The following is a 22,778-nucleotide window of genomic DNA, read 5'->3' on the forward strand; positions in this document are numbered from 1 at the left end:
GGCTCTCATACACATTACTAAATAGTTATCCCAACCCTCCATCTATGGTGGGACCAGACAACCATCTAACGTATAGGGGGCCTTCCATCTCTCCTCCAACAGATAAAGTTAGGAGAAAAGGAACATCAATATGTATGGTGGGATCGAGGAGTCTGAAGAAGTATGCATGCTCTCAAAACAGCTGCTACTCACTTGTGTTCATGTCTAAGCATCCTCGCCTGCTACAGCATTAATATTGGATCAATTGCCATTGATATTGGTTTTTGTTCCACGCTTTAATACTAATAAATTGTCACTTTAAAGAGAGCAGTGAGTTTCCTCTGTTTCATTCTGGACTATTTTTATGTGAATGCTTGCACTAATAGGAGCTGGATACACCACCGTAGAAACGTGAGGCTGATTTATATTCCTAACAGGAAAAGTGACTGTATTAGAGAGGGGAGTAGTACTGATTAGAAATCTTCCAGGACCTGGCTGGGAGAAGTGATGACAAATTGAAGAGACAGATAATACGAATGCTAACCAAAGATCCCAAAACAACTTCCAAAGAGATTAAAGTCCAGCTCCAAGGTCAAGATTAGGGAGGTAGCATGGAGTTCAAAGGCAGCCGACTGCTGAGGCTAGCAAAGCGCTTCACTTTGCTATTACTGTAAATTTGCTCATCCCTAGTCAAAATACATCAGTGACAGATCACACCATCACTCTTTGACAAAGTTGACTTCATGGAAGACAACCAAGGTGGAAACTAGATATGAGCGAACCTCAAGCATGCTCGAGTTGATCCGAACCCAAACTTTCGGCATTTGATTAGCGGTGGCTCCTGAAGTTGGATAAAGCCCTAAGGCTATGTGGAAAAGATGGATATAGTCATTGGCTGTATCCATGTTTTCCAGACAACCATAGAGCTTTATTCAAGTTCAGCAGCCCCCGCTAATCAAATACCGAATGTTCGGGTTCGGATCGACTCGAACCCGAACCCGGTTCGCTCATCTCTAGTGGAAACCACTGTTGAAAGCAAACCATAAAGAAGCAAGAATGGAAATAGCACAAAGTGCATTATGACAAACCACAGATCTGCTGAGACCATGTTCTTTGGCCAATCGAGACAAAACTGGAGCTTTTTGGGAATACGTCAGCTCTATGTTCAGATACAAAAATTGAGCCTACTATTAAAGGAACATTGTATCTATTGTGAGACATGGAGGAGGCTCTGTTATGTGTTGGGGCTGCATTTTGAATAGGGGTTCCTTAATCTGTGCAGGCTACAATGAAATTTCAAGACCTTTAAGTCATTCTGGTGTGATATGTGCTGCCCAGTGTAAGAAAGTTGTTTTTTTTCTCAGACACAAGTCATGAGCACTCCAAAATGATTATGGCCCAAAAGACAGAGGCATTCTTGGATGTTTTTTTTTTTTGCAATGAACAAAGCATTGGACTGCACTCATACCTCTGTTCTCAAACACATTCCCTTCTGGAAGCTGTTCCAGAACTGAGCAGTGTCTTCCCTTAGGGAATAATGTAAATCTGTTCAATTGCACCCCATGGGCCAGGTGCAGAGTTCCTGGCCCCACATATTGTAAAGAGTTAAGTAGTGATGCAGTAGCATCACCACTTACCTCCTTACTGCAGGAGTGGGGAATCCCTTCATGGAATAAAAGGAATCCCTGCTCTAAACAGGGTTTCCCACTCAAGAGCAGAAGGCTTCTTATCCTTGAGGGCTGTGTCTGTACTGCTGCTGATCTGGAGACATATACACTGTATGCCTCCTGCTCAGTTTGCCAGCCAGGCAGAGGTTTAGTGGTGATGCTATGCACAGCATCACCACTTAAGCCCCTAGGAGGAGCAGAACACCTGTTAAAATAATAGATGTTCTGCTACTCTTTGAGGAGCTGTCAGGTACCACTCCCGACTCCTGGCTGTGTCTGTTCTGCAGCCTCTAGTGGTGGTCACATGACCATTACTAGAGCCCGTAGGTAGTACACATCAATACACAACCAGGAGCGGTAAGTGATATCTTCCTAAAGAGTTGCAGAAAACCCATCATTTTGACACATGTTCTGCGCCTCTTAGGGGTCTAACTGGTGATGTTGTGCATCACCTCTTAACTCCTGCCTGGCTGGCAAACTGAGCAGGAGGCATACAGTGTATGTCTCCAGCTCAGCAGCAGTACAGAGCTGAAGACATACACTGTATACTCACTAGCAGAAGCTTTCTGCTCTTGAGTGGGGAAACAAAGTTTAGAGTGGGGATTCCTCGCTCCTGTAAGTTTTGCTGCTGAGCCTCCTGCTCAGTTTACCAGCCATGCAGGAGTTAAGTGGGGATTCTGTGCATGACCACTTAACCCCTTCTCAGACCTACTGGTCTGAGCACACTGTATGCTGGAGGAAATGGTTAAGTGGGGATGTGCAGTGGTGCCATACCACCTTCAATAACTGTGCACTAAACAATAGTTGAGCCAACAGTTATCTCCCCCAGGTTTATTTTTGTTTGAATACCAAATTGTTTTAACACAAAGATGGTCAAGAATCAAGGTACCACTGTATTTTGTAGTGGCTTCTATGAGCCCTGATCTCAATCCTGTTGAAGGAGCTGAACATACATTCTGAAGAAGGCGCTTTTCAAACCTGAGACAGCCGGAAAAGGTTCTACAACTAAATGTTAAGTTTAGGAACCGTCATTTGTGTCTAGGCCAGTTTTATTGGTTTGTTTGTTTTTGTTTTTGTACATTTTCCTTTTGGACCACAATTATTTTATTACTATTGTTGTTATCAAGTTATTTCAGTAACCATTGTGGGTTTTTCTTCCTTTAATGATTACCTCTGCCCAAATGGGCACCACCTGAACGCACCAACATCACAGAGTAGTGTGGGGATGCAGTGTATGGCGCTAAATATCTGAGTATTGTATGCATTTTTTTTTGTCTTATGTCTGACTACTGTATGCAATTGTTTATCTGAATTTTGTGTCAAACCTACTTCTAAGTTGAGTGTAATGCTGACCATATGCATTTAATACAACTATTTCTCCTGATTCCCCCATACACATGTATGCTCAGGGTGTTTATCTCCCTCTACAGTGAAAAAAGCTATCTCTATAACCTCATAGTCAAATTGGTGGTTTTGGCTGAGAATCTAAGACCAGCTTAAAGAGGTACTCCGGCTCTTTAAAATGTGTTATATATTCCTACCCTTAAAATATAAAACATTAAATAAAGAATATTTTTTAAAAAAAATAATAATAATTATGCTCCTCCAGGGACCTCCAGCATGATCTTCAGGTCCCCAGTTCAACATTTCTGTGGCCACTTCCAAGACAGTCTCGGCAGCGACAGCGACAGCCCACTCAGTCAATCACTGACTGAAGCAAGACAGCTTATAGATTGACATACTGGTAAAGTTATAGGCTATGTTCACACAACGTAAAAAAAAAAGAGAAACTGAAATGCATTGAAGTCAATGAAATGATGGACGTCCAATGCGCACAGTGTATAAAATGACAGACGTTATCTGCTCAGACGTCAAAATAATGATTGTCATTTATTTTCAGATGTCTATTGCAAACAGCGGGCGTTATTTTTTAGTTGTTCACACAGAGTTTTTCTTTTTTCATCGTCCTTTTTCAGTTTTTATTATTTAAATTCAATGGACTTTTCAATTAAAGACACAGTGAAAGGCCAATTAGTAATCCCAAAGTAGAATAATTTACCAACAGCCGTCAGGGGAGGCCAGACAGCTAAATGACTTCCATCATTTTAGACTGAGCTGAAAAAACGTTGTGTGAACATAGACTTAAACTGATGTATGCCATGGTGTACCCCTGCTGGACCTATTGAGTGTAGTGGACCGAACAGAGTCTGTTGACAGAGCCCATTTTCGAGCAAATAGTGTGATTTTTTTTTTTTTTTGCTTATCTTTGGCAATTCCTTTGTCTCGCCAAATAAATCTGTAAAAACAAATTAATAATTGATTCACTGAAATATTCTTCAACAAAAAAAAAACTTTTCCAAGTTTTGCAAAAAAAGAAAAAAAAAATTTACTCACCTCTCCATGATCCCTCTCTGGTGTTGTTTCAGTGGTGCTGGTCCTACTTCTCAGAATTTCCCGTTCTATGTCCTTACACACAGGAAATACCCTCTAAGGCAATCACACAATGTCCTCTATACTAGCCTTTTATAAACTTCAGTTCCTGTACGCTATGAAGGGACCGTTAGGTCCTATTAGGTATATGTACCTGGGTTGTTCATCAGTTTCCGCATCCCTGAGAGCCCCATCACAGGACTCTTATTTTAAGTTTATTTTTTTGTTGTTGCGGCAACAAAATGTCCACATTGGTGGTGTGATGTTATTTTTAAATGCTGCCATATATATTTAATGTCCGACATATATCCCACTTTCGGATTAAGCCATATGTGGTCACAAAAATTTTATCATGGATGTAAGTTTTCTGGTTTGCTAAGCCTTGAATAAAGTTTAAAGGGGTTATCCAAGCTTAGATAAACATGGCCAATCTCTTCCAAAAAGAGCACAACTACCCTGTTTGGGTGGGGCTTTGCAACTTGGTTCCATTGAAGTGAATGGAGCCTCATTGCAAATCCATAAGAGAAACAAATCGTTGATCTCAGGGAGGCCAGCCAAACGATAACACTGCCGGCTGCTAGTAAAAGTGCTCAATGCAGTGAAGTCCTAGGTGCATTGCCCCCTGGGAAACATGAATATGCAAAAGAAGAGCCTGTGAAAGCCTCACTGAAGAGTCTCGAAACAGGGCTAGCCAGATATCCCTCAGGGAAGGACCTAGCCAATGGGTGGCTCCTGTAAGGAAACCACCAAAACCACCATATTAAGTGGTCCTATAAGTCAATGTAATGACAAGGGATAAACCAAGGCTAGGTAACCATCCACATACAGCTGTTTCGGGGTGTTGCCCCTCATCAGTGTGGAGCAGGATTCTGACTAGGTAGGAGCAATGCCTAGTAGAGCCATAAGAGAAGCAGATCACTGATCTCAGGGAGACCAGCCAAAAAAAAACACTGCTGGCTGCTGGTTAAAGTGGGCAATACAGCTGTCTGTGGATGGATACTTGTCCTTGCTTTTCCCTTTGTCATTACTTTGACTTATAGGGCCACACTGCCGGCTGCTAGTGAAAGCGCTCAATGCAGTGAAATCCTAATTGCAAATCCAGACCCAAACTGAAGACGAGTTACTGGAAGAAAGTGGCCATGTTTTTCTAATCCTGCATAACTCTTTTAAGGCTATGTTCCCACACAGTATTTTTGCTCAGCATTTTGGTCAGTGTTTTTGCAAATGAAATCACAGAAAGGCTATGCTCACACGCTGTTAAAATGTAGTGGATGTCCATCATTTAATGCGAAATAACGTCCCTTGTTTAAAAACAACCCCTGTTGTTTTAAAATAACGACACTTATTTGCATTTAATGGTGGCTATCCACTTAATTTCATAAGTGTGTGATCATAGCCTTTCTGTGTTTTTAGTGGCAAAAACACTGACCAAAATGCTGAGCAAAAATACTGTGTGGGAACATAGCCTTAAAGGGAATTCCAGTATCAGAAAACTGTATGTAAATAAAACAATCACCCTAGGCTACTTTACCAATATGGTGCAATCACCCATAGTACTGACTTCAGTGTGCTTCTGCATCATTCCCCCCTGACAGACAGTTGAAATTAAAAGAACTACAAGATGTGTATTGTCTCCAACTCCCAGCTCTGCCTCTCCCCACCCACCTACCAACAACACATCCTCTGATGTCACAGGTGTGTAACGGGAAGGGGGTGGCCTATGGCTGTGTCCATGTTTTCCAGGACTCTCTAGGGCTGCTTCCAACTTCTTCAGCCAGTGGTAATCAAATGCCGAATGATCAGACTCAAGCATGCTCGTTGCGCTCATCTCCAGTAAGCAATGCTATCTGCTTCTGAAGCATGTGTATTTTTTATGTAATTTAAGAGTACCACTATAAGGTCAGACTTTGTTTTATTGGAGCCATTTTACACTTATCTTATGAATTAACAAACAAAAGTAACTGGGATCTTTTGTTGAGCATTGCTCAGCTAAACTAGACATCAGAGAGTATACATGGTAGGTAGGAGAAAAGCTATTTGATATTCCATACAACACATTTGTAACAACAGACCTTATATATACAAACTGACATGCACTCCATGGCGTCACAACTTGAACATATATCTAGAATAGGCGTTTAAAATTATACAAAGAATAAATCATATATTTGTATATACATTAAATATTAAATTTAAATAATATACTATCGAGGAGAAAATAGTCTTTGAGCTTGGTTTTCACCATACATTGTTCCTGGCATTGTTAATGGGAATCTGTCAACTGTAATTCATGTTCCAAACTGCTGACACTGTTATATAGCTGTTAGGGGAAGGAGACACATTGTACCTTTCATATATCTGTCTGTGCTTCCAGGAAATAGAATAATGCTTTTATCCGTTATTTCCTAAGATCCTGAAATGCAAGTGCTATGAACTGCAAAGCTTCCTTGCTCCCCTTCCCATTCCTATCTTATCTGAGCTCTGTCTGACAATTAAGGAGGATCGGTGATGAGAGGGGAAGGGAGCAGCATTGCAGGCCTCAGCACTTACACTGCAGCATCTTGGAAAAACCTTGTTGACTCTTTGCCCTGGAGAACAAAAGCATTTTTGTGCCTTCTGGAAGTACAGCTGAATATATGAAAGGAACCTTGTGTCTCCTTGACCCATCAGCTGTCTAAGGCCGGGTTTACATTTGTCCGGCGGCGTTTCCCTCTGGCGCATGAGAAAAGCGCCGGAGGGAAACGCATTATTGAACTGATCCCATTGTTTTCAATGGGATCGTTCAATATATGCGGCGTGTAAATAGTGACGCCGCACCGCCGGACCGACCGCACGGGAGAACGGAGCATGCAGTGTACTCCTGTGCGGCCCGCAAGGCTGTGCGGCGCCGCATCCACTAAAGTGAATGGAGCGCCGGATGCCTCGCCGGGCAGGACGCATGCCGTTCGGCTCTGGCATCCGGCATGTAGCAGCACAATGTAAAAAAATAAACATATATCTCCCCCTGTGGGCTCTCCCCCTCCCCTATAGCCCCCCCGTTGCTCCCCCAGTAGTATATAGCCCCCCCTGTTGCTTTTCCATTAGTATATAGCCCCCCTGTTGCCCCCCCAGTAGTATTTAGCTTCCCTGTGCTCTCTCCCCCAGTAGTGTATAGCCCCCTTGTTGCCCCCCAGTAGTATTTAGCTTCCATGTGCGCTCTCCCCCAGTAGTATATAGCCCCCTATGTGCGCTCTCCCCCTCCCAAATAGCCCCCCTGTGCGCTATCCCCTTGTAGTATATTGCCCCCTGTGAGCTCCCCCAATTAGTATATAGCCCCCCTGTGCGCTCCCCCGCAAATCCCATTGAAAATGACAGGAAAACATACTGGGGGAAAAAATGTCAACTGATGAGAGCAACTGATGGCAACTGATGGTTTTTAATGAAAAGAAGGATAGAAAAACTGATGGCAACTGATGCATTTTTGGCATCAGTTGTGACATCAGTTGTAGTCAGTTTTTAGACAAAAAACGCAACTGATGCCAACTTAGGCTGGGTTTACATATATAAGTTGGCATCAGTTGCGTTTTTTGCCTAAAAACTGACTACAACTGATGTCACAACTGATGCCAAAAATGCATCAGTTGTGATCAGTTTTTCTATCCGTCTTTTCATTAAAAACCATCAGTTGCCATCAGTTGTCATCAGTTGTCACAAGTTGCGCTCATCAGTTGACATTTTTTTCCCCAGTATGTTTTCCTGTCATTTTCAATGGGATTTGCGGGGGAGCGCACGGGGGCTATATACTAATTGGAGGAGCTCACAAGGGGCCTATATGGGAGGGGGGAGAGCACACAGAGGGGCTATATGGGAGGGGGAGAGCGCACAGGGGGGCTATATGGGAGGGGGAGAGCGCACATGGGGGGCTATATACTATTGGGGGAGAGCGCACAGCAATGCTGTATACTAATTGGGGGAGAGCACACAGGGAAGCTAAATATTACTGGGGGGGCTATATACTACTGGAGGAGAAACAGGGGGGGTGATATACTACTGGGGGACCAAGGGGGGACTATAGGGGAGGGGGAGAGCACACAGGGGGAGATATATGTTTATTTTGTGTACTATTTGCCTGAACGCCGGATGCCAGAGCCGAACGGCATGCGTCCTGCCCGGCGAGGCATCCGGCGCTCTATTCGATTGAATTGGTGCGGCGCCGCATCACCGGAGCGGCGGTCCGCCAGGACGCTGCAAGATGCGTCCTAACGCACCGACGGTCCGGCGATGCGGCGGCCACTAGTTCATTGCCGCACATTTTGAACGATCCCATTGAAAACAATGGGATCAGTTCAAAGATGCGTTTCCCTCCGGCGCTTTTCTCCTGCGCCGGAGGGAAACGCCGCCGGACATATGTAAACCCGGCCTTATATATGTAAACCCAGCCTTACAGTGTCTGCAGCTTTGAAGTGAATTACAGCTGACAGATTCACTCTAAGGCCGGGTTTACATATGTCCGGCGGTGCGGCGGCGTTTCCCTCCGGCGCCGGAGGGAAACGCATCTTTGAACTGATCCCATTGTTTTCAATGGGATCCTTCAAAATGTGCGGCGGTGAACTAGTGGCCGCCGCATCGCCGGACCGTCGGTGCGTTAGGACGCATCTTGCAGCATCCTGGCGGACCGCCGCTCCGGTGATGCGGCGCCGCACCAATTCAATCGAATAGAGCGCCGGATGCCTCGCCGGGCAGGACGCATGTCGTTCGGCTCTGGCATCCGGCGTTCAGGCAAATAGTACACAAAATAAACATATATCTCCCCCTGTGTGCTCTCCCCCTCCCCTATAGTCCCCCCTTGGTCCCCCAGTAGTATATCACCCCCCCTGTTTCTCCTCCAGTAGTATATAGCCCCCCTGTTGCCCCCCCAGTAATATTTAGCTTCCCTGTGTGCTCTCCCCCAATTAGTATACAGCATTGCTGTGCGCTCTCCCCCAATAGTATATAGCCCCCCATGTGCGCTCTCCCCCTCCCATATAGCCCCCCTGTGCGCTCTCCCCTTGTAGTGTATAGCCCCCCTGTGAGCTCCCCCAATTTAGTATATAGCCCCCGTGCGCTCCCCCGCAAATCCCATTAAAAATGACAGGAAAACATACTGGGGAAAAAAATGTCAACTGATGAGCGCAACTTGTGACAACTGATGGGAACTGATGGAAACTGATGGTTTTTAACGAAAAGACGGATAGAAAAACTGATCACAACTGATGCATTTTTGGCATCAGTTGTGACATCAGTTGTGGTCAGTTTTTAGGCAAAAAACAGAACTGATGCCAACTTATATATGTAAACCCAGCCTTACAGTGTCTGCAGCTTTGAAGTGAATTACAGCTGACAGATTCACTCTAACTTGTGTGGAATACCAGAAATTACCCCCTATACCAAAAACATGCTGTGTTTGAACTAAAAAAAAAATTGTCACAAAGAGGAAAAAATGTTTCATACTATCATAAAAGCAAAAAAAAAAATATGTTTGTACCATTGTGATTTCCTTACTGATGTATAATTTTGTACATTAGTAGTTCACACTGCTTTTCTGGCCTGTGTTCATAGTGAATGAATGGAGTTCTAGTTGGGCCATGATTTTCCTGCATTTTCTAGAATTGTGGAGTCTTATTGGATGTACCCAGACTCCCACTGATCCACTAGTTATGACTTTGTGAAAGGACAATACCCCTTTTAACTGATACGTGATAAGTTATTGAAAAGCCATTGGCACCTGTCAGCCATAGACTAAGATGGGGTCTGTTTAATGTATAGGTTTTCTGTACAGGATCCTATCTATTGATATACCAGCGTCTACTGCTCAGTTCCATCCTTCATTTGGTTTTTGTGGTATATTGACAGGACTGTGTCTGACCAATAAACCACTATAGATATGTTTACTGTAGACACTAAACATAGGGGACAAATGCAGTGTTAACCCGGCCTCATCAATCTATCGGCTATAAATAAGAAATCAAAGAGATGTTTTTTTTTCTCTATTGCACTTGTCCAAAAGTTAAAGTCTCATAGAAGTTAAGAATTAAAAAAAAAAAAATATATATATATATATATATATATATATATATATATATATATATATATATATAATTTTTTTTTTTTTTTTTAAGGGGGACTGAAAAGGGCGAATCCAGGAAAATCTTTGGCGGTTTACTTATTTTTGTGCTTTTCATTATAGTTTTTGAGTGTTTTTTCATCTGTTATGTAACCCACCTGATTCTAATCCTTTCTATTGGACTCAAACTGACCACAAAGGAAACCTCTTACTAAGAAATTCATTCAGTATTTGCAACATTTTCCTCCCACCTACATTTATGACACATTGGACCTTTTTAGAAAAAAAAAAACTTATAATTTACAATCGTTACACTATTAGGCTATGTTCACACAATGTCAAAAAAAAGAGAAAAGGCGGCTGCTTTTTCTATTTAGAAAGACGTCCGTTTTTGCTGATTTAATTGACTTCAATGCAATGCATTGAAATCAAGGGGATAGCGGACGTCTAATGCACACAGTGTATAAAATGAGGGAAGTTGTCTATGCGGACGTCAAAATAATCATGACAATTCTTTTCGGACGTCTTTGCAAACACAAATGTTATTTTTAAGTTGTTCTCACGTAGTTTTGCTCTTTCACCGTCCTTTCACTGTTTTCATGATTAAATTCAATGGAATTTTGAATTAAAAACACATCCAAAGGCCAATCAGTCCACCTGAACGTACCAACAGCCGTCATTGCACTAACAGGTGGCCAAACAGCAAATAACATCCATCATTTCAAACTCAAAATGACAGATGTCATTTTTTTCTTTTCAAGAGAGAAAAAAAAACTGTGTGAACATAGCCTTAGTCTTTTTTTGGCCATATGACGTCCATCTGTTTGGACGTCCGTTATTATAAAATCATATGCTTCATTGCAAAATAACGGACGATATTTGCCCTCAAAATGATGGACATCTAAAAAGACAGGAGTCAAACAGCCAAAAAAAAAAAAAAAAAAAAAAGACGCTGTGTGAACCTAATCTAAGACTATGTTCACACACAGTATTTCCCTCAGTGTTTTGGTCGTTCTTTTTACAACCAAAATCAGGAGTGGAAATGACAGGGATCCCCTGTGGATCAGTTGCAAAAAAAATCCACAGCAGATCCCCATCCTGTGATCACCCCCTGACAATTATGGCTGCATTTACTCTTACATTTTTTTTTCTGATTTAGGATCAAAGTGTTAACTCTATTATAACAGCAGCAGCAAGTTTTTACTGGGTTTGTAAGTCTCTGTTATATGTATAAGGCTGAGTGGCCATAAGGCAGTGCAGTGTGCAGACAGTAGACTATGGAGTGGCCATAAGGCAGTGCAGTGTGCAGACAGTAGACTATGGAGTGGGCACTTTTGTGCAGGTAAGGACCTTCCTGTGGTCAGACCAGACAGGCTGCCTTTGCCCCTACACACATCACTGTACCACCTATGACCCTGGCACCAGTTCACCAATTGTCTTTTTGGTGGGAACTAGACCTTGTGCACCATGAACACCTGACAATACCTATGTTGTACAGATGCTGTGACCCAGTCCTCCAGCCATCATGAGGTCACCCTTGTCAGAGTCCTCAGATCCTAAGCAAGAGACTATTGGGGACATAAATATTCTACCTGTATGAAAGACCAATAACAACATTTATTTAAAAAAAAAAACAACAACATAGACCTATCATTCAAGTTGGTTTGGAATGGAAATAAATAAATAACTAAGCATGTGCACCACTATTTCACATATTTTTCTACAATCTCACAATCGGTCTAGAGGGTGTGTTCAAAATTTCCCCAAAAAATACATTTTCCACAGTAGAAATCTGCTTGACAGCCAAGCTCAGCCCGGGTGATATACTTCAGAGGGGGGTTGTAAAGTGCAATACATGCCCTCCAGCTATATACACATGCAACAATTCATGAACTTGTATGCGACTTTTATACATATACGAATATGCGACTTTTCTATGTTATGAAAGCATTGCGCGGCAATTTTTTAGTTTTATATGCTAATATTCTGGTGTAAGCATTGATACATGTGTAAGGTGATAAGTAGGATGATGATCACTAGTTGCAATAGCAAGCCACATAAGTCTATACATAGTATCCTACGTGTTCTTCCTTAAAAAATATATTATATCATACATACAATAGATTTTACCTTTATTTATAGCTTTAGCATTTACTTGCTATTGTAGTCAGTGTTTTAATATTCACAACAAGAACACGAGACTGAATTTACTCTATATCCTCTATTAATAATATTAGTAGCAAGTGTCTTTTACTATCAGATTAAATGGACATGGCTGTTAGGAGGTCAGCCCCACTCTTGGCAGATACAGTAGCCCACCCCCCACCACCATCACTTGTGACTGACAACCCTGCCACATGGATGAGAACATATTCACATGCTCACATATGTCGCAGAAATTTCTGACACTGCTCCACACATCTGCCTAATAATATATATATATATATATATATATATATATATATATATATATATATATATATATATATAATCTGTGAACAAAGTTTTGCATTATTTAAAAAAAACGGTTATTTAAAATTTAAACCTCAGCAATAAAAAAAAAAATATTTCGGTTAATTAACGGTCACTCTTAACGGTCACACGCAAGACGATTGTAGTCACAGTGCAGACACGGGACACAGGCGACAATCTCCGGATAAGTTGTTAAATAATTTATTTTAATATACAAAGTTGGTTTTTTTCCAGTATCTGGAGAACAATATTTTAATCCAATGATTCTGATTTCCTGTCACTGTATTTTTGGCAGGTTTGGGGGGTACAGGCCTTTTCGGGGGACTTGAGAGGAATGAAAAGAGCTTGGTTTTATTGCATTGGAAAAGAACACACCAGAAAAAAGTTTATAATCTCCTATATACAAAGTGACAGGGAAATCTGTACAAAAAGTAACAAAACGTCTGTCCATATAATAACTGAATGACAGGGGGGTCCGAGGGGGAGAGGGATTATTTAACCCTTCTTCTTCCCCCCCGACAGGGAATGATTCCTCTTCAGTCTATATTACACAAGCCATAAGATCATTTTTTATAACTTATTCTGTAAAAAATATATATACATCTCAACATACAATTTAGTCTGTACAACACATAGCACTTACATACACATACAACTCTTATTTATAATGTGAATACCCTGGTCATCTCAGCTGGTAAAGCGCTTTATAAAGAGGTTCCTGGGGTGAGGAGGGAAGGGAGGAGGTGCAGTCTCCAGGAGGGGGGAGGGGGGAGGCTGAGGCACAGTCTGGGGGGTGGTGAGAGATCCTGGCATGAAGGGGGTCAATAGGATGCGAGGTCCTGGTGGGGAGAAAGGAGAAGAAGGGAAAGGGGATCAATCTCTGGAGGAAAAGAAAGAAGGGAAGAAAGAGGAGCAGTCTCTGAGGGATAAGGAGGGAAAAAAGAGGTGCAGTCTGTGAGGGATAAGGAGGGAAGAAAGATGTGCAGTCTGTAAGGGATAAGGAGGGAAGAAAGAGGAGCAGTCTGTGAGGGATAAGGAGGGAAGAAAGAGGTGCAGTCTGTAAGGGATAAGGAGGGAAGAAAGAGGAGCAGTCTGTAAGGGATAAGGAGGGAAGAAAGAGGAGCAGTCTGTGAGGGATAAGGAGGGAAGAAAGAGGTGCAGTCTCTAGAGGATAAGTAATGAAGAAGGGGAGAAAGTGGCAGTCTCTGGGGGGGGGGGGGGGAGATCACAAGGTGTCCGAGTTATTGCTGCATGGACTCAGCAGATTCAAGTTTGTGGTTTTGTGCTTTTTCAACAACCTGGAGATTTTCTCATCATCTGAGTTGGGGTCCAGGGGTTTATTGTATTCATCATCGTCCTCATTGTCTGAGCTCTCCTTCATCTTCTCAGTCTCTGAGTCGTGCTTCCTCTTGGCCGAGGCCATCTCTGCTGCGTGTCTTTTCCTCCACTTTGTCCTGCGATTCTGGAACCAAACCTGGAAGAAGCAGACAATGCAGCATGAGAAACCTTGTATCACATCACAGCTCTATATGTAAAGTGTGTGTGTGTGTGTATATATATATATATATATATATATATATATATATATATATATATATATATATATATAATATGTGTGTGTGTGTGACCCACTGCTACTACTAATTACATATCTACATACACTAGAAAGTTGTATGTGTATAATGCCAATTGCATGTATATGTGTATATATAATGCATTAACTATTTATGAAATACTAATACACTTTAAATATAAAAAAAATAGACGCATTGCATATGATATATATATATATATATATATTATATATATATACACACATACATATAACAACGTGTATAATATGTACAATATCAATATGTACTGCAAGAGCATAACGTATTATATATTGTATATCATGTACAATGTATTATCGATGCATTATATACTAGTTCTTATATAGCACCAAGTTATATAATAATATACTGCAGTGTGCGGGCTGGTCGTATATAGACCCTGACCTTAGCAAGACTGTGAACCAATGCATTACACTAATTAAATATAATAATTTAGTCTCATGTCTGTAAAGTGTTTACAACACCTACATTGTGCACAATATATAGTTATGCGTGTATATATATGAAAACAAAAGTTCCAGCCCCATATGACACTGCCATGAAGAAAAATAATTCTATATATATATATATATATATATATATATATATATATATATATATATAGAGAGAGAGAGAGAGAGAGAGAGAGAGAGAGAGAGAGAGAGAGAGAGAGAGAGAGATATGAAATAATAGGAAGACAAATGCTAAATAAATTGCGTCAGTGCAATCTATACAACATATTTGTGTATTGTATTATTTATTTATTTTTTAATACAATAACCCTTACACGTCTGTCTCTTACATGTTACTGTTTATAATCTAATATGTAAAATCTATATTGCATGTGTGATTATAATTCTAGGTATGAGCTATATAGTAGGCTCTGTCCACTGACTCACATGGCCACATGGATAGTAGCTCCATATCCCTTTATTATCCAGCACAGTCACATATTATCCTGCCAGCGATTAAAAATCCTACCTACAATCCTGTAATATAGTATATATATATATATATATATATATATATATATATATATATATATATATATATATATATATATATTGCGTATGTATACTGTTTTATAATGTGTGTATACTATAATTTGCTACTAGGTTCTAAACAGTCTATTAAGGCTATGTGGTTTGTGTACCCGGTACATAGATGATTTGGTTTAAAAAAAAAAAAAAAAAAAAAAAAGAAACTACTGTTTTGTTTAAAAATTAAATATATTTCGGCGACTACAGTAGAAAATGAGCGTCGGATTATTGGAGTTCAGCATACATTATATTCCAGTGTGTGTGTGTGTATATATATATATATATATATATATATATATATATATATATATATATATATATAGCGATAAACGTAACGCTCTGTTCTAAAAAAAAAAAAAATCTCACGTTTACAGTAATTAATTGATAATAATAAAAAAGTAAAATACTGTGATCTCATATAACATAAGCACATTGGTGAAGTCCAGCCCAGAGCTGCTGTAATTGACATGTATAGAATAAGTGACAGCTCAGTGATGTGTCATGTAAAGGACTTGTCATCTATAATTATTAGTAGCGATCAGGACCTGTTCATGGTAATCATGTCCAATACAGATGATATGGTAATGCCTGATCACTGCTATTAGGATCATTATTATATATTGGATTGTAAGCTCTTAGGAGCAGTGTATGTTTTATCATCTTTTTATAAAGCTCCAGATGATGGGGACAGAACATACTGTCATAGTAAAAAATAGCGAGTTAAATAAATATAGGAAAGTGTGTATGTATATATATATATATATATATATATATATATATATATATATATATATATATTTGTATAATGTGTGTGTGTGTATATATATATACACACACACACACACTTTAACATGTTTGTACTGAGAAACTTGAATGACATGTAGTAACTTAATGCACCTAATGCAAAGAACACTCGATATATATTGTATAGTAATAAAAGTGCAGCATACAAGTAGGAGTACAAGCTCCTCTATGTAATGTTCTACTATTGAACTTTTTATATTGAACCTAATGCAATTGTGATAGTATATAAAGTACACACGATATATAATCTTCCTGCTATATAGTAATACAAGTGCATTATATATAGGAGTGAGAGCTCTTCTTTTATACTGAGAAACCTTATAGTGTGTGACCTGTATAATAATGTATCTATGGGATACTATTCTATACACAATATATAGTTATAATAGTGGATAGTGATAAAAGTAAATTACAAATAGGAGTGCAAGCTCTTACCTTGACCTGAGACTCGGTCATGCCCAGGGAATATGCCAGCCTTGCCCTCTCCGGCCCTGCCAGGTATTTAGTCTGTTCAAAGGTTTTCTCCAGTGCAAAAATCTGCTGCCCTGAGAATGTGGGTCTGGAGTGCTTCTTCTTCCCATCCTTGTCCAGCACCATCCCGGCTTGTGCTAAAGACATGGCCAACAACAGCAAGTTATACACTGTCCACTAATGTACACGATACACCAGTGCTGGGAGTTGTAGTTCCACAGCAAGTGGAGAGCCACAAGTTGCTTAGCGTCAGTACCAGTGTTATATGTATATATATATATATATATATATATATATATATATATATATATATATATATATATATATATATTTATTTATTCAGGAGTCAATTTTTTTCATAAATATTGTTGCCTTATATCATAAATATTTACAGTAGAAAAAGAAATATATATATATTATATCTTATTTTTTTTCTACTGTAAATATTTGATATAAGGCAACAATATTTATCAAAACAATTGACTCCTGAAAGTGACAAAAGTACAAATAAATAATAATAATAATATCAATATCCAGGAAAAATTGGGTTTAATGATATAGATTATTGTGCGATAAATAATACTACTATACTATACTGCTTATACTATTTTATACATAGTATTAATTTATTTTGAAATTATTAGGTCAGAGAATTACATAGCAGAATAAAACACTCATACACTATAAGGCAGTGAGCATGCTGGGAGTTGTAGTTCTGGAGGACCTCTGCTATCAGGCATAGACGTGTACTTACCAGGACAGCCCAGCCTGGGATCCCTCCATGGAGAAGTCTGCATAACTCCCGGCCAGAAGATAGGGGGTCTCCCTGGCAGCTCAGCCAAGGGCTTGGGGTATCTGGACACAGCTGCTGGGTTAAAATACATCCCGGTGGAGGTGGCAAGTCCATTGATACGAGGCAGGCTGGAGAGCAGGTTGCTGGATGCCCCCAGTGTGGCCCCCAGGGGCCTGCTGAGAATGTCACTAATCCCATGAGGCGTCCCCAGGGGGATCTGTGTGTTTAGGGAGGACAAGTTTGGAGCCTTGAAGTTAGGGTTCTGCAAGGCATAGGGGAACAAGGTGGTCTTCATCTCTGCCATGTTGTGCAGAGCAGCCAGGGGGGTACTGCTAAGCACGAATGCACTCTGTCTGTTAGTATCCATCTGCCCCACAGCTAACATTGGTGTTGAGCATCCAGATCTGCCTCAGCCTATGTGGAAAGCCAGACCAGTCCTGCAGCCTCCAGGGGAAGTTTCTGTGGATTGGCACTGATGTCTCTGGAGCAATGATCAGCCACAAGCATCCAGTCTATGGTGTCCCTGCTGCTGCTGCTGCTGCTGCTGCTGCTTCCTGCTGGGTGCAGTGTATTAATCCTGGAGGAGCTGAGTGTCCCCAGCCTGAGTCCAGCACACATCCCACTGCCACCCAGTCATTCCCATGCACTGATAACTGGCCAGCCACCTGCCAGCCTCGCCCCCTGATTGGTCAGCTCTCAGCCCAGGCCCCTGCTCTGCATACACGTCACTGCCTGCACTAAATGAAGCTCTGATGATAAAGTCAGGTGCTTTACATGGCTGTAAATCCACACACTGATTTATCTCTCCAACCACTAAATAAATCCCATTCAATGAGAGTTTAGTGAGGCTCTGGCTTTAAATGGGAATATATAGCCCTGGATCTCATCACAGGGAGAAAGGGGGGGGGGGATGGAAATGTGATGGTCATTATGGGATGAGGATTAATTTGTCTTAGTTAAAAAGGCAAAAAAATAAACTACAATAATCCTGCATCTATTACAGTGATGTATAGTAAATAATTATACACAGGGAAGCAACAGCAGCCGTGTATATATTGGGTTCTTATAAATCACTGAGAGCAAATCCATCTCCACTGGACCTCATTGTGCTCACTGATTCTAAGCAGCTACAACTTGTAGCATCGATGGGGATTCTGCATGCGACATGGCAATGCATCTGCTATAGATTATATCACTAGTAGTATAAATTCTTATTGCTATATTATTAGTATAGCTGATATCAATAGTAGTGTTATTGGTATTATACATACTTGTATCAGTGTGATTGCTATATATAGTGGTAATATTGTTGTTATTGGTAATTATAGTGATGCTGCATTGCTTGTAGTGTTGTTGCATTTAGTATTAGTTTATTTATTTACTGTTGTCTATAGTACTGTACATAGTAGTTTGAATAGTATTTCTATATTTAGGATTACAACTGTTGTTTTTTATTAGTTTTAGTGTTCTCATTGTTGGTTTATTATTATGAATGGTTGTAGCACTATTATTGTTAGCATTATTATTCGTATATAACTTTATAATGGTACTATTTTATTGTTTTGTTTTTGTTAGTATTATTAGTATATCACATTTTACTGGTAGTATTATTGTAGTTGTTATTGTTAGTATTATTATTATTATTAGTAGTAGTAGTATAACATATTTTACTGCTGCTGCTATTATTGTTGTTATTATTATTATTATTATTATTATTGTCGTTGTTAGTATTATTATTAGTAGTAGTAGTATATTAACATATTTTACTGCTGCTGCTGCTATTATTATTATTGTTGTTGTTATTATTATTATTATTATTATTATTATTATTAATAGTAGTAGTAGTAGTAGTAGTATATAACATATTTTACAGCTGGTATTATTATTGTAGTAGTATTGTAAGTATTTTTATTATTATTATTAGTAGTAGTAGTATATAACAGATTTTACTGCTGGTATTATCAATATTATTGTAGTTTCTTATTATTACTATTTATTAGAATATTTGTATTATATATATATATATATATATATATATATATATACTCATGTCCCATTTCAGGTTGGATTGACCCTATAATGCTGCCGTTTTGCAGACAGTATATGTAGCAGGCGGTGGGATATTACAGTCACACACATTGGAGGTAGGATGTATGTTACAGGCAAAAGACAATAGAAACAGTAAATGCAGATTGTGTATCCAGCCGTCACACACTACAATGGCTTCTCCTCATTGGGGCTTTTGTTCTGAAGCTTCCATTGTAAAAGTCTGCAGAGCCCCCTCTCTGCCTCTCCTGGAGATATTATTCTGTGCTGAGACCCTCCACATGGAGAGGGTTATATATGGATATAGGAGAGGGCCTGTCTTCCAGAATGAATGAGAAATGATGGGATGTGACCTGTCCTGATTGCCCAGAGTGACAAACTGCTGCCATTAATATAGTCCTGAAATGACAAGGTCCCCAATTCCCTCTCAGACCTCTGTCCCATTATATACACAGGATATACACACTATATACATTACACAAACACCAGGATTCCCAGGGCACATTTACACATCCCCCACCTATGTGCCTGCCTATCTATCTATCTATCTATCTATCTATCTATCTATCTATCTATCTATCTATCTATCTATCTATCTATCCATTCATCCTCAGGGAACTCCTATATATATGTATATACAAGTTGTCCTCTATATTTGATGTCTTTATATTCTCAGTTCTCTGCTATGTAATTTCTGTACTCATCTCCTGTGTCCCCATAGAATAAAGTTCTCTCTTATGATTTTATAGTGATTATATTTCACATTGATTCGTTCATGTTTCCATTTTTCGCTGTAAATATAGTGGATTCGGGTTAAAAAAAACAACAACTTGTACCTATCACTGCTCCTGCTGCCATAGGCATAAATAGCTGCAAAATTCTGAGAAAACCATAACACATCCATGTTCATTGTGCCCCCAGATACAGAATAACAGCAGATCCTTTACAATGTAACACTAGTTTCAGCAGCTATTACAGCTGATTGCTTTATAGGCTATTCTGTGCTCCTCCAGATCAATGACAGAACATATGGGTGGATATATATAGTGTCCCCTACTTATTTATCATCTGATTGTATAAACCTAAAGGGTTAATCCCATTATAATTCATAGACTGGATTCAGTGAATTGTTTAACTGTTGCAGTAATGATTTGCACATTGGGATCTAGTGTTTTATTGCACTTGGTTATTAGAATTATGATGAATATTATTCTTATACAAATAAATATATCATTAGAAAGCATTATATCCTGCTCACTCAGCAGGACTCATATAGGTACAGAGCTCTGCCACAATATATTCCGTCTGGTTCTGTAGCTCATCTCTGTAGGATGAATATGTTCGGCTACTATAACAACTCCTTTCATACAAATGTCATATATATATATATATATATATATATATATATATATATATATATAGCACAGAATGTCATATATATATATGTATGTATATATATATATATATATATATATATATATATATATATATATGTTACAATTTGCAATTTTTTAACATATTATAAAGAATTGGTGATTTTGCCCTCATCCTGCAGTTCTTTCTCACAGCTTTTCCTTGATCCCCCTACAACCAGTTGATGCTGTCCTTTGTATTATATTAGGATGATATTGACATTCTATTGGATTATAGGTGAGAGTAGCTTGTGTATTATAGGCGATCAATATATGAGAAGAGCAGATGTGTGTCTCCTGGTGGAGATGTCGCTGGATGATGATTTGTCGCAGACACTTGTTGTGTGTATTACACTTATCCCCTGCATTGGCTGCTGCCCTGTAGTCTGCATTCGGATATAGGGGATTATTATGGATTTATTATAGAATAAAGAAGACAGACTCTTGATGGAGCTGGGAGGGAGAAAGCTTGATTCAGAACATGTAGTAGCATCTTTATTTATTACACTAATAATAATAATAATAATAATCATCATCATAAAAAGCTGATTTTAAATATAATTATACAAGAAACTATGTAATAGTTTTAACAATGTAACAGCAAAAATAATAATACAAATGTTATGAATTAATATAACAAATTATACATATAACATTTGCTCGCATTAGATAAATAATTAAAATAAATAACACCAATAATGCAGACCTTCTATTTATTCGTATCATTGCAATTATGTTATAATATTATTATTATTATTATTATTATTATTATTATTATTATTTTCCTATATTCACTAACCCCCAACCTGTAGCTCTCCATCTGGTGCAACACTACAACTCCCATCATACCCTGACAGCCTTTAGGCTCATAATTTTTTTTTTGTTTGTAATTTTATTATTTTGTACCCCTTAATTCACTGATCTCCAGCTGAAGGCTGTCAGGACATGATGGGAGCTGTAGTTTTGTAGTGAACACTTTTCTGAGAAAAGTTCCATTGACTAATTTATATACTATAATAATAATAATAATAATAATAATAATAATTAGTAATAATAATAATAATAATAATAATAACAAGTATAGATATTTTTTAACACTTTTAACACTATTGTATATAAACTTAGGGTAACTATATATTCTATTATTCTTTATATTTGTTTAATTGTTTGAACATAAAACGTGAGAACAATCATTTAAATACAATACAAAACCATGAACTATTTTTTTTATTTTATTCCTGAATATTGACAATCCATACGAATCTTTCTGTTCCTATATTCATTATCATGTAAAATCTTCTGCTTATTCTTCGGTAATGAATATTATATATATATATATATATATATATATATATATATATATATATATATATATATATATGCCATCCATCACCTATGGCCAGATTCTGAGTCTATAGAGAGAATGAGCCTGCAGTTGTGGCACAGCCCGGTGTGTAGGGGGTTAATCCCATGGCAGCTGTGCTCAGGATGTCTCCTTGCTGTCAGTAGCTGCCCAGCAGTCAGGGGGCTCTTCTGTCTCTTTATAGACCCCTTCCTCTGGCTCTGTATGGTCAGGGCCTGTAATATCATCCTAAGTTGTGCAGTGAGTATATGTAGAGCTGATCTGTCAGCCAGGATGCGGCTCTGCACAGAATGAATACCCAGACAATAGCCGGATAAAGTGTCCCCTATTACCCAGAGATGTCATGTAAATGCACTTCTTCTTCACATTCACACTCTCTGCTCCTGAGAAATTCTCCTTTCATTACAAACCTAATGCCCAAATAATAGAAGCTGGATATATTGTAACCCAGTGATCACAGTCATCAGCCCTACATGGATTTATAACCACAAAATATCAATAGGAGGCAAGGATTGCAGCTCTGGAGATAGTCTGCCTGTGACTGCATCTGCTCTACCACTATTGTATTGCACTATTTAATTTATGATTATTTTTTGCACAATTTTGGGATGATGTGAGGCAGACAGG

The 22,778-nt window shown here is 39.1% G+C and overlaps 1 protein-coding gene across 1 annotated transcript; it reads right to left on the minus strand.

Moving 5' to 3' along the window:
* Window positions 1–12,815: 12,815 nt before the first annotated feature.
* On the minus strand, window positions 12,816–17,865 carry NKX6-2 (NK6 homeobox 2). Its single transcript, XM_069978950.1, has 3 exons — window positions 17,292–17,865; window positions 16,502–16,674; window positions 12,816–14,104 (listed from the first exon to the last, which is right to left on the minus strand). The coding sequence occupies exons 1-3, from the start codon at window positions 17,713–17,715 to the stop codon at window positions 13,856–13,858; spliced, it is 846 nt and encodes a 281-aa protein (XP_069835051.1). The 5' UTR covers window positions 17,716–17,865; the 3' UTR covers window positions 12,816–13,855.
* Window positions 17,866–22,778: the final 4,913 nt, after the last annotated feature.

The sequence above is a fragment of the Dendropsophus ebraccatus genome, chromosome 8, assembly GCF_027789765.1.
Source record: "Dendropsophus ebraccatus isolate aDenEbr1 chromosome 8, aDenEbr1.pat, whole genome shotgun sequence".
NCBI classification, from domain to species: Eukaryota; Metazoa; Chordata; class Amphibia; order Anura; family Hylidae; genus Dendropsophus; species Dendropsophus ebraccatus.

Bases quoted from the DNA above. Each gene is read 5' to 3' on its own strand.
- NKX6-2 (XM_069978950.1), bottom strand. From the start codon at position 17,715: ATGTTAGCTGTGGGGCAGATGGATACTAACAGACAGAGTGCATTCGTG. The intron at 16,675-17,291 runs GTAAGTACACGT...CCATGTCTTTAG, and splicing joins TCCCAGGCTGGGCTGTCCTG to CACAAGCCGGGATGGTGCTG. The intron at 14,105-16,501 runs GTAAGAGCTTGC...TGCTTCTTCCAG, and splicing joins TGACCGAGTCTCAGGTCAAG to GTTTGGTTCCAGAATCGCAG.